General features: G+C 41.3%; 1 protein-coding gene across 4 annotated transcripts in view; it reads left to right on the forward strand.

The window, feature by feature from the left end:
- RPTOR (regulatory associated protein of MTOR complex 1) overlaps positions 1 to 13,162 on the forward strand; it is a 175,905-nt gene that overhangs the window by 88,778 nt on the left and 73,965 nt on the right. For all 4 annotated transcript variants that reach the window (XM_068913312.1, XM_068913311.1, XM_009682674.2 and 1 more), the window contains exons 8-10: positions 774 to 874; positions 1,735 to 1,879; positions 12,034 to 12,109. In XM_068913312.1, coding sequence (XP_068769413.1) covers positions 774 to 874; positions 1,735 to 1,879; positions 12,034 to 12,109 — 322 coding nt within the window. The remainder of the gene's footprint in view (positions 1 to 773; positions 875 to 1,734; positions 1,880 to 12,033; positions 12,110 to 13,162) is intronic.

Consider the following 13,162-nt stretch of genomic DNA (forward strand, 5'->3'; position numbering starts at 1 on the left):
AAGCCAGGTAACTCGTGCTTGTCTGCAGAGTGTATCCCTGAACCTTTGGCAGGTGAAGAATCAATCGCTTTCCCTTCTTTTAGTGGTTGAGTGCTGTCTCCTCTCCCTTTCTCCACTAGTGTAAAGTATTCGTTAGCAGCAGGACTTTTCCCTCTTGTAGGTGGTTATCCGCAACGTTCGAGTTACTCCATGGCAGGATAGATAGAACGACCTTCTTAAATGTCTCACTGTATGAGACATTTGCTATCATTTTTGTAGCTTTTTCTGCACCTTCTATATTTTGTATGCCCCATTTTTGAATGATTTAAATGTGAATACTACGCACAGTGTTCCCATGTCGTTCTCAGCGATACAAGGCAAAATCATCTCTCCGTCCACTGGTTTCTGGTACATCAAGGCATTTATCTTTGCTACTTTCTTATGCTCCGTGCTTGGTTGCCTGTGTATCACCTGTCTAGCAACACTACTTCTTGATTAACCCATTTTGCTTATGATACCGCTATTGCCTACCCATGGAAAACAGATTAAAAATGGCACTCGTTGCAAGAAGTAGATAAAGATTTCATTTATTTCAGGATCTCGCTTCAAGAAGCCTTTGAAGTGGTAAAAAGGAAACAAATCCTCATACGACAGTAAAATTAAAACTCTGGAATATTGTCCTCTGTGACCCTTGGTTAAGGCTTAGAAGTGAGCATGAGTATGTGTATGGAGGTGTCTCCAAAAAAAAATATTTTTTTAACAGGAAACCTACTTGTTTTTGTCCCCTCTTGTAGGATTCCTGGAAGACTGAATGACAGGAGAACTCCTCTAGGAGAATTGAATTGGATTTTCACAGCTATCACAGACACCATCGCGTGGAACGTCTTGCCTAGAGGTAAGACTTCGGCAGGAGAATCAAGGTTTCATCAAAAGTGAGCGTTGCTTGTTCAGAGTAGAAGGATAAAGGAGTGAGATAAATGAGATACTGAAACAAGGATACCAAAAGAACAGATCATTCCTCATCTTAAGACTAGTTAAATTTTTTGCGCTCGCTCTCTACTAGAATATTTTCAACTACTTGGTAACTAGAAACCAGTGTTGTATGTTTTTTCTTTTTTTGTAGTGCCAGCAGCATTGTCGTAGCTTGAATGATTTTCTTTCTTGCTCTGTCTGTAAAGAACAATCTTATTTTCTTCTAGCCTTTGTGAGTCTCACAAATAAAGTTCTTTTTCCCTTCGCTGGTGAGACAGTCTGTTTTTTCCCCTGCTTAACTTCGTACTGTTCCTCCATCCCTGTTCTGTTCCGAGTTCGTTATTCTGCAGCATGGGTGGGCAAATCTGCGTAAAGTTTTCCAGCTGAGCTCTTACTCATTTTCAGTACAGCAGCATAAGTACTTTTTTGCCTCTACAGAAGACAGCGTGTCTAGTATCTTTTAGGATTCATTTTGCTTTTTCATGAGCACATCAAATTGCCAGTTAACAAGTGTGTAGTTCTTGATTAAACAGTATATACAGGTCCTTTTTTCCCCTCAGTAATTTCCAAAAAACTTAGGACAGATGAGTTTAAGTGAAACACCAGAAGAGGAACTTTTATCCAGAAAAGGGACAATCAACTTAAGGTGGAAAGTATTTGGGTTTTTTTAATGTAAAATGGAGAGCAACTGTGATGTACTAAGGGAACTCAGAGGGCAGAAGTCCTTTTAATAGTTGTAGTGTCATGTCTCAGCATGTAGTAATCCATGAAATCTCTTGACAGATCTTTTCCAGAAGCTCTTCAGGCAGGACCTGCTTGTGGCCAGTTTATTCCGTAACTTTCTCTTGGCAGAAAGAATTATGAGATCCTACAACTGCACCCCCGTCAGCAGCCCGCGTCTACCTCCAACCTACATGCATGCAATGTGGTGAGTCCCCGCGGCAGGGCTGTGTGCTGAGGCCTTAAGGAGATTTCAGCAGCTGTAGCCAGGCAAGATTGTTACCGAATCTGCACAGCACTTTAGTGATTAAGGCAGTGAATCAAGAATGAAAGAGCATGTGGTAGCTTAATACCCGTCTCCAAATGTATTTCTTCTCTATGCATATATAATTATAATGTAATTCTGTAATACAGAAATTTCAGTTCAGCCATATAATCTTTTAGTCCAAACAGAAAGAAAGGAAACAGTGCATCTGCTACCTTTATTTTTACAAAGCGAAGCTAATCACTTGTGGTTGTAAAGGGGAGAACTGAGATGGCTGGAGGCCAAGGGAAAAATTCTTAACTCGCGTAATGGAAGTAAAATAAATATTTTGCTGCAGAGTGCATCTACTCTCACTGTTTCTTTTTCGATGTTTAATGGAAATGGAGGTGGCACAGTTATTATAGAAAACCTCCTAAGTGCAGGTTTGACTATCAAATACCCTGTGAATAATAGTAATAATAATAAAAATCCTTGTTTTGATTCCTGATCCAGGATGACTAAGAACGGAAGTACAACCTGATAGAGTTAAGCTAATGTAGTTCCTGTAAGAGAGAATGATAGCCTACTAAATGTAACTTACTATAAGGCTAATAAAACGATAGGTAAAGTTAGCTGGGTTTGGCTTAATTTGCCTTAATTTTCAAAATCCTTTTGAAAAGTTTCCTCCGTAAAATTGTGGAGGAATATAAATTTAGAGGAGGCTTGAAATGATGATGATCAGTGAAAACAGTAAGCTCAGATAATATTGCACAGTTTTTCTTAGAAATGGAGACAAGATAACAGCATGCCCCAGTAGAATTTGGAGGTGCAATGGGTCAATGAGTTGACATTTGCTGGTAATATGACATTGTTTTAATTATTGAAAAGTATGGTGGCAATAATAGAGATTTCTGATGGCGCTATTAGGAAGTCAGGCAGTCAGAAAGTGGACAGTGTCCAGCCTGGCTAAATGTACTGTGTATTTGCACATGGCAAACAGTGTTCGTTAGTGCTTTGACATAACAACTTTTGAGGAAAATTATTTCAGTCATTTGTAACTATGACGAATTGTCTTATCATTGTGTAGCATGAGGAGCTGGGACATGTGTACAAGAAAAGAGTAGAAAAAATGACAATAAGAGTTCTCATGTGGTCTTTCAGATGATGTTCCAACTAGACATGGCAGAGCTTGAGCTGTACTGAAAGAACCGTGCAAATATGGCTGCAGTAAAATGGAACGTGTTTTTGCAGAAATTTTGAAATTGAACAGTGAATTTCTTGGGTTACTTATGGCTTGCTTATTGCCAGCATATTAAAAGACTATATTTCTGGTTCCTTATGGGAATATTTTTCTTTCTTATTGCCAGCATATTAAAAGCCTATATTTCTGGGTTCATTTGGGAACATAATTTGACTTAGAGTTGGTGGTGCTGTCTGCTGGCTGAACCAGAGGACGGAAATGCAGTAGACCTGGATGCTATTCCTGTACCTCTCCCAGACCTGCTTGGTACCCTGATGGATTCTAGAAAGTCATTCTTTTCTTTCTTGTGATGTAGTTCTTCTTGTATACAATAGTGTGGAAAATACCTTTGTAAGGCCCTTCAGACCGTACCACAGGATAATGGTGAATATCACTGTTGCTGCTTTTGAGGATTCACCAGAAGAAGAGATCCCTTAAGAAAAGTCACACATTCAGGGTTTTCTTTCTCATGAGTCCATGAGAAAGAATCCGCTAGCAAAGCAGAGAGCAAACGAGCAGAGAATCCCTTGACATACTTTTTGGTATCCTCTAAAAAATGGGCAGTTTGAAGCAAATCTAGCAAAGGGGAGGAAAATTCCACTTTTATCAGAGATTGCTCAGTTCATTATTATGAACTTTTAGGAAGGACAGATTTAGAAACTAATTTAGAGCCCACTTAAATGTTTGCTAAAAATAATTATCTGTACTTATCTGACACCTTCATTCAGGAATTTTTTAATGATTCCCAGATCTGAAACCTCCAAACCCATTTTGTTAATTAGATGAACTAGATAATGGGACTGGAAGGTGGGGAGAGTTGGCCCGCTGAATGTTGAGAAGAGCTGGAACTTTGCAGTGATGTGATGCTAATCTCCGGGTCTGGATCTGCATCGTCAAACCGTGGAGACTGTGGATGCCAGAGTCTGGGCTGACTGCAGTTTTGCTGAGAGCTTCCCACGGAGTTCTCATAGCCGGCAGCGCAGAGTGGGGACGTTTTGGGCAGTGACTCCTGGCTGCCCTGTCGTCAGCAGTGATTTGATCTACAAGAGGCAGGCGAGAACTTCCAAGGCTCTGCTACAACATGTAAATGCGTGATGAATGTAAATACCAACTTTGCTGTATGTCAGTCAGTGTTCCTCAAGGATCTAAATTCAAACTTTAAAGGACTTCCACTTCGCCCCCCTCCCTTTAGCTTCCTCCCCCCTCCTGGCCTTTTTGCTTTTCTGTTACTTTGGCCTGTTTGTGTTAGTGCCTCCTGCCTTTCACCGCTCTCACGTAACCACGACTGCGTACGCAACGGGGATGCGTTCCTCAGTCGGGGTTTGTGTTGTTGCTCACAGCCTGAGCGGAGGTGTGATGTTTAGCCTCGGCAGAGCGTGTCTGTGTATGTTCACCTCTCTCCCTTTGCGCTCTGGATGCTGCTCCTGCCCCTCGGTTCCCAGGCTTCCCACGGAGTTGCTGTGTTCCCTGTCAGAGGCACTGGCCCTCCTGCAGGTGCACAGCCGAGCTCAAAATGGAGTCTACGTGCAAACATGGTTCATGTGCCGCTAGGAGGCTGACTGAACAAGCAAACAAGTATTGTATGTTTTCACTGAATTTATTGCTGTTTATTTGAAAACATGCATCTTTTTAATGCTGCCAGATCCTAAATGCACTTAGTCTCTCCTGTGTTTCAGTAGCTAAGAAGTGTGATGGAAATCGTCACGGCTCTGGCACTAGGGTATGTGAAATACCAAATATAAATTAGCGATGAAGTCAAGCATCTCTGCTGTATATTCACAGTGTGCAGGGGACTGCAGGAGGTGTGGGCCGACCGCAAAGAGAGCCATCACCTTGGAGTTCAGTCAGTGGGATCTTCTGTTTTTTCCCTTCCTCCATGATCTTTCATTACGATCTTTAGTGTATTTTTTGGTGTTTTCTTTTGCAGAGAAGGCATAAATAAATGTCAGTGTTTCCCTGATTGTAGTAACACACCCCCGTTCTCTTTGGAGCTTTGCGGACCTGCCCTGCTCCTCCTCCTCCTCCTGCTCGCAGCAGCGGGTTTGCAGTCGTGCTGCTCTGCACCAGCCCTGCAGCTCTGTCTCTGCGCCTGGAAACATCTCGCAGTGAATCCGAGGAAAGAGCAGAAAGTGTCTCCTGCCTCTTGCAATTCTCCCGTGTGCCTGACGCTAACACAGACAGCCTCTGAAGGCAGAGCACAATGTTCCCTCTTTTCCCTTTGCTTTGTGTGGCTGGATGACAGAGCTCTGTCAGTCCTGTTGAAGTTACGTCGCTGATAGAAAACCATGAAACTGTTGGTGGACTATTGTGGTGGCATGTTGTTCAGCTGCGAGCGTGCCGGAGGGAGGTGCGCGTGCTAGGAAATGGGTTTTTTCCACTTGACTTAAGCATCACTTTTTCTCATGGATAATTATGGCTGCCCCTTTTTAGAAGTTAAATACGAACCATTTGCTTTTTCTCTTTTTTGCTTATCTCTGTGCTTTTTGTTAATTTTCCCTAAATCACACTTCAAGACCCTCAAATGATGTGACATTTCAGAGTTGTAATAGGAGCACTGAGGTTACTAGAGATGTGAGCATGTTTCTTTTGTTTTAGTCATTTTGAACACAAATTTTTCAATTTTGACCAATTAAATTGTCATTCTACTCGATTCATTTGGAAGACTACTGTTACTTGCTCTGCTACTTGTCCTTTCTACCTGAACAAATGAGCAAAAGGCAACGCTTGCTTTTTTTGAGGGAAGTTTTGATCCACAAGTTATCCATCCTTATATTTCACCGAGAAGGGCACCGTGCTCGGGGCGCAGGGGAGTCGATCCCCTCTGTGACCCTGCCCCGTTTCGGGGGCTCGCTGATATGGCTTCGTTCCTTCCTGTCTCTCGCTGACTTTCTCTGTTGTGCTGCTTCCGTGTAAACCCTGCAGGGCATGGGCTGGCTTTTTGTGCCTAGAACTGTAGGTTCTTGGCTGCTGTAGACACTATTATAATACAAGTATTAATATTAATACATATCGATTGACTGGCTGTGCTATTCAACTTTGAGAGTCGTTTCATCTATCGCGTAGTAAGAGGCCCGGTGCTCTGTCAGCATCTTGATCTCTGTTGTGATAGATTATGGTTTATATATTACTGCTGCTGGCGGCAAGTTATATTCAGGGGCTTTGAAAAGACCTAATAATGTATTTAGAAATATTACCTAACATAGGTCATATATTAAAAACCAAGTACCTTAATTATGCTGTGGAAGAACTATGATTTGTCCGTAATAGAGCTATTGCAATAGTGTATACAGCAAGCATGAAATTCTAGTTGAAAGAAAGTCATAGCACACTGCAAATAAAATAAGCTTGAAATTCTAGCTGAGAAGAAAACCATAATATAGCAATGCAATTACAGGTGAGAGAGGATCTGGAGCCTTTGAACATCGTGGGAGTGTTGCAAAGTGGATGCAAGTCTGCTCACTGATTTCTCAAAGAAATGACTCTCACTTACTACGCGGAACAATTTTAGCATCTCAGCAAGAAACAAAGGGATTGTTTGAAAGGGTATTTAGAGCTATTTGACGTCTGAAGGATTATATTACACTGCTGATTTAACCAGTTTTTTTTTTTTTAATCTGTGTAGGCTTAACATCTGTTTTGATGGGGAGAGATCTTAAAATTAGTAAAGCGTGTGCTTCAGGTTGTGGCTGGAGGGGTGGTACCGCACTGCCGAAAGAACAATTTCATAGTTGGACCAAATATTCATAGCACTAAGTGTGTATGTGTATAATATATGGTTTTTTTTTTTTTTAATAGTTGTGTCTGAGCAGCTTCCCGGGTGTCTCCCGTGAAGCAGGCTTAGGGAGATCATAATGTCACTGTTGAAGTAGGAGAGTTCAGGTTGAAATCTGAAAATTCAATCAAACAGGGTATGTTGCTGAGTTGTAGCTGCAGAAAAAGCAAACATGAAAACCTTGTGCAAAATGCTTGATACAAACTGAAATATTTAACACAGTTAATACAGTAATACAAAATGTAAGCAGATACGCTGGTGTCGGTGCCCCTGAACTACACATGGCTTCAGCTTTCCTTTAGCCACTCCTCAGCGGGGCAGTCTCAGTAAGAAGTATGATTTTTTCACTGATATTTTGTGCAGTGCAATATAGTACAAACTATTCCCCAAAAAAGTGAGAATGGTGAAAGACATCAATAATACTTGATTAAAAAAAATAAAAGTGATATAAGAATTAAAAGCACCAGACACCAATTCAGCCAAGAAAATTTAAGTTGAATATAGGAAAATCTGCCTCGTGATCTCCCAGCTAATGTAGTAGTACATGTGAGAGAAGAAAGACTAAGGCACATCTCTGAACTGTTTCATTTATGCTATTGAAGTATTACTGTGGGCTTCTGTTACAGAACATTTCGTGGATTTGCACAATAAACAGTCATTGAGCGAAGCTGGAACTCTGCCTTCTGCTCTCTGCTTAAAGGTCCAAACTTTGCAGCACCTCAGGGGAAACACAGTAGAGGCAGCTGGATGAATTCACGTTAAATTATTAAAAGTTTATTACAGACTTACTATAATGAAATTGGTATTGGGCTGAAGAGGGGAGAGAGATGGAGTTTGCAGGGGGGACACGTGAGTGGAGACTTTGTGCTGGAAGGCTTCGTAGAATTGAAACTAAAGTATAAGTCAAGTTTATGAACATTTCTATCAAGGGAGGGGAGAGGTAATGATGGAATTCAGGGCAGCTCTTTCCCCGTTTAATTTTTATTGTAGACTTGTGGAGGAGTGATGCCTTTTCGTTTGTAATTTTTGTGTATTCCGGAATGCTTTTCCTTTCCCGGGATGCTCGCTTGCATCTGGCCGTTCGAGCGCCTCTTGAGCTGATTGATCAGCCCAGACAGAGATGCAGGGCACTGTTGGCTTGTTTTCTTTTCAGACCATTTCTGATGGCATGCTCCATTGCTTTGCTTGTTTTAGAAAAACAAAAGGATTTTCTTGTCTTGCCCGTTTTGTAATTGAGTCAGTCTTCCAACTAAGGAGAGGATTTGCAATACGTTTATTCCAAATCACATATGGGAGATGCATGGGACTAAATATGTTCTTCTCAACATTGAACCCGAGTATCTCCTTTCCCATCCTACTGCAGTTGAAAGCCTGAGGCTCTGGCCCCTTTCTTTACTGAGACTGCTTCACAGCAAAGCACTGTGCTGTGAGATATTTTTGCCTTTTTGCTAGGGAAGCTGCCAGGCGCCCTGCGCGCGCAGCGGGGAGCAAGGTGCTGCGGGAGGTGTCCGTGGGGCCGGGCTCCTCTTCAGCTTCTCGAGTTACTGCCTCCTGCAGGTTGGCAGTAGATGGCACCTCCTAATAGATGGTGTATTGTATGGGTTGACTGTTTTTATTGCCCCTTTAGGAGGGATGAAACTTTTCTGTGTTAGCAGCGTTGCAGACTCAGTTTCTGCAGGAAGCGTTCGCCTCGCGCGCTGCGGTCTGAGCGCGGTCCCTGCGGCCCGCTGGCTCGACGTGCTCGTGGTGAGAGGAGAGCGTTGAAGGCTTCTGGTAGTACGTGATGCAGAAGTTTACAGATAAAAAGCAGCTGGGATTTGAGGAAATGAGTGGAAAGTTCTGTTAGTTTTATAACACACGTGAGTTTTGACACGACAGGACTCTGTATAAACCCTGGGTGCAAGCAGGTGATAACTTCTGGCTCCGCGGGGGCACGCGGAGAGCAGCGTCGCCTGTCCTCGCGCAGGCGCTCTCTGCTTGCTTTGCCTACAGACCAGCTAGGACAACCTAGTGTAAAAAACACATCTCATTGACGTGCTTTTCTAGTAGTGTAATGTGCCGAAGCTGAAACACTGAAATATTTCAGTAGATGATCACCCAGCAGATGCATCATAATGTCATCATGCTGCGGGGGGAGAGCGGTTTATGGGGAGAGAGCAGTCAGGAAGGGGGGGAAGGACCAACGCTGAGGGATTATCCAGCTCTCTTTGTAGCTAATGTAGTGAAAACAAATTTTCCAAAGCGCTTTACAAACAGCAATCTCCACAAAGGAGGAAGAAAGGTGGCGACCTCTTGGGTTGGCTTTCATAAATCACTTCTGGCCTGCATTGCCACCCAGCCTTGTCCCCCGCTGCTCCCTAACTTATTTCCTGTTTGTGTGCTAAAGTGTAATATTGGTTCAGAGAGCATATCTACGAATTGCCTGCCTTTCTCGTTCCCTTTGGCATATTGAAACAGTCAATCACTTCTCTTCCTCCCTATGACCGACAACCTTTGTTTTCACCGTGACTGTAACAAGAGGTTTCTCCCCTTCATTTTCTCTGTGCAAATCCAGTGGCACTTGTCCTTCTACCAGTCTTCTGAGTCTTTTTTTGAATCTTTAAATTCTTTGAATGCCTAGTTAGCGCAGTTATCAATTTTGCCAATGCGGTGAGTTAGCTGTGTGACAAATCAGATGTGAATTATACAGCCCAAAGGCCAGTAAGTAACATGTAGCTGTTCTCCTAGCGGTTGGAAATAGTGTAGTTTTATTCCCCTTCAGCCAAAAGCATCTATTAGCTCCCTTGTCTCGGTGAGTGGGGAGGTCTTCTGCTCTGGAGATAAAGCAGAAACAGCAGGTTGGGCTAGTTCGGAAAGGCTGGAGAATCATTTTGAGGAGTTGAATTGATCAGGATCTCTTACACAATTCCTGTTAATCGGTAGCTCTCTAGGCTGTGATGAGCGGTAACGCTAAGATTTTATATTGATGGTTGCGCTCTTTGAGAAGATTGAATAACATTTGCTATGTGGTTACATTTTTTTTTTTAAGGGCCTGTTTTTGGAAGTGTAAAAAGAGATTTAGTTTTAATCTGCTAAAATCTCTTTTCAAATTTTTGTTTGTTCTTTCTGATAACATGTTTAAAACCTTTTGAGATATGATCTTGCAAGGCTGCTTTGGACATTTTTATAGTGGTATTAGTGCTTCTTACCTAAAATGACTTTGAGGAGCTCAGCATCTTAGTGCTGTGCCTCTGCAGTATAATGACCTACACAGAATCTTTATAGGCAGCCAAAATACGACTAGTTCTCTCTGATCTCTAAACCTTTTTTGTTCCCATCTAATAACACATCTCAAAGACACTGTGTATTGGCATTTGCTAAAGTGCGAGAGATTTTCTTTGGGAGATAGTGCCCGTCCCTTCAAGCACCTGAAAGTTAGAAATATTCATTCTTTACTTGAAGTAAAATTATCTTTCTGATTGTACTAATTGACTTTGCCTCTGCCTCAGCCAGGAATAAATATTTCTCTCATCAGCTCTGCGTAAACATTTTACCTCCAGCGTGGGTCTTTATTGAGCACGTGCAAAGCGTTTGTTGCCTGTGTTTTGATTATCTCGTGATTACCTCTTAATTATATTGGCAGCAAATTATCAAGTGGAAGGTGAAAGCTGTGCAGCAGAGGGACAAGGTCTGGGGCAGATAAAACAAGCTGCATCTCTTGAATCTGTGGGAAAATGCAAGTGTCTTGTAGTTTATGTTTCCTCCTAATTGGAAAGATTGCTTTTAATTGACAACAGCTGCCAGTTAGGCTACTGGGATAGATTTTACTAGGCAGTTGTTCTGATAGTAGTCTTTGTATTTGGTTTAGACCAGGATGACTTAAGGACGTATTAGAAAGGTAACTAAAATACACTGCATTGATTATCACGTATGGCCCTATGTCTGCAAATCTTCCTAGAGAAGAAAAACTGCTTAGTCTATTAACGTTAACACATGATGGCCCCAAGCTAAGGGTGAGCAAATGTTTCTAGAGAGTAGATTTAGTTTCTTTCGTGTAAGAAACCCAGTTGGTGGTGTTTTAACTCGCTAGCCCCTCACAATGCATAAATCCTTACGTTAAAATGAAAATGCATGGAATGTGTGTAGATAGAGTAGGGATAATGGTTTCTGGGGTAAAAAGTACCTATTTGACATTTTTTGTAGTGGCTTAGGAACTAACTAACAAAATTCCTTTATTTTAGTTTATTTCTCTTTTAGTTTGATAGCAAGCATTTTGAAGCAGGCTGTTATCCTATTTTGTGTTTGCATTGAATTTACCGCAATAGACTTATTAGCCACTCTACATAATTTGAATAAAAATAGTGTAGATCTCTATACTTTACCCATTAAATGTTATAGTGGATAAATGTAATAACTGAAATCTTTAAATATTTTCTCTTCTTCTGTTTTGATGTACAAATCTCCATCCTTAGGGTGACTAATTTGAACAAAAACCAAATGCCTTTATAAACAAGTTTGCCATGCAAAACCCAACTCAAAATTAGATTAATGGAAGTTGAGTAACTTTTTCAGTGATATGTGCTATGGAGGGTATCTATGTCTAGGATGCTGAAAAGGAGAGTTAGTGTAGTGGCGGAGGTGCAGTTTTCACGTGCCTTGAACACAGAGCAAGCTAGAGTTTGAATGCATGAAGGGTTTTGTGCTGAAGGATTAAGGGTTGGAGCTAATCCAGGACTGAGGTCATTTTTCTAGTTAAAAAAAAAAAATCCATTTTTGCATTTGGACAGGTGTATAATAAACCTTCAATTCAGTCTAGCTGTCCTCCGCTTTACAGAGGGGATGCAGTTTCTGGAAGCTTGAGCTAGGGAGTTTTTTTACCTCGCTGGTGTTTTGTGGGGCAGCCTGACATGATGCTGGACCAGCCTTCTCACTGTTTCTTCAAATAGTTTTCGTGTGTAACATCACTTATATCTGACTTGCTTTGAACAGAGGAAATGTTAAGAATTGCTAAGCCAGTCTGACAACACTGATTGGTCCATATTCTTGTATAATCAGAATTTAGACTTAACTTGCTATTGCTTATGCATAACTTGTGATTTCTCTATCCTCTTTCACCTTTTTCTGTAGGCAAGCATGGGACCTTGCAGTTGATATTTGCCTTTCACAATTACCTACGATTATAGAGGAAGGAACCGCCTTTAGGGTAAGTTGCTCAATGCGTTGAAATGTTACGTGCCCAGGGTAAGTCATTATTTGAAACCTCAGTTCAGCACATTGCCTTTGCTTGTTGAGGCTTGAATTGTTGCAGTTTAAGGGTTTATATTTTTGGAAAATTACAAATCTCTAATCTCCTCACATAAAGCTCTTTGCTCACTTTAAGTTCTTCGCTAGTGTATGACCTGTCTATTTGAACCCACACCTGTATCTGAATTCAAACCTTGTATCTACAGGTATATTTGAATGAAATGTCTATAGTTCATCTATGCTATGAAACTTTTTCAAAGCAGGATGTCATAAAAAAGGCGTCTGCTAAATGCCAGTTTTTTTTTCTGGTTTTAAAGGTAGAAACGATGTTTGAGATGAGGACCTTGACTTTTAAAATTTCAGAGCACTCCATCAAAGATTATTGTCATTAAAAGGACCTACTAGCATGATTTATATGATGAAAACTTTTACCTTCTCAAAATGCAAAAACTAGTTCTTAATGCAGGTATTTTCAAATAACCATGAAACAGAGGTTAAGGGCCTGTCCAAGCATTTTCTTAAGCATAATATCATTAATATGAGTCACTGTTTTGTTTCTTATTAGTTAATCTCAAAGAACAGAAAAATAAAATGTTTAACATTCTATTTGGCCTAAATTCCTCTAGTCACAGTGGAGTTTTCGTGATATTCCTTTGACATTTAATGGATGGAAACCTTTAAATAATAGTTACTCCACCATCTCAGATGCCTGTTCCACCATAATGTTCTCATAGATTCTAGGCTGCCAACTCATTTAAAGTCACTCAGGAAACCATATTTATTTTTCTCAAGTAGAGTTGCTGTGGCTTCTGCCTTGGCTGTAAATACAAGTCGGCAAATCCAAGCTAGCGCAGGTAATAGAAGTAAAAGCAAGAGCAAGCCCTCTTCTGTGCTCTTCCTTATGCTGTCTTTTATTTAAAATCCTGCATGATTCATACGTCGCAGTTTTGTGCCGGTTCTGTCGAGGCTGTTAACCTGTTGGACGTCTCCGGGCAGAGGCCCGCGGAAAGGG

The sequence above is a fragment of the Struthio camelus genome, chromosome 19 (genome assembly GCF_040807025.1).
Source record: "Struthio camelus isolate bStrCam1 chromosome 19, bStrCam1.hap1, whole genome shotgun sequence".
Classification (NCBI taxonomy): Eukaryota; Metazoa; Chordata; class Aves; order Struthioniformes; family Struthionidae; genus Struthio; species Struthio camelus.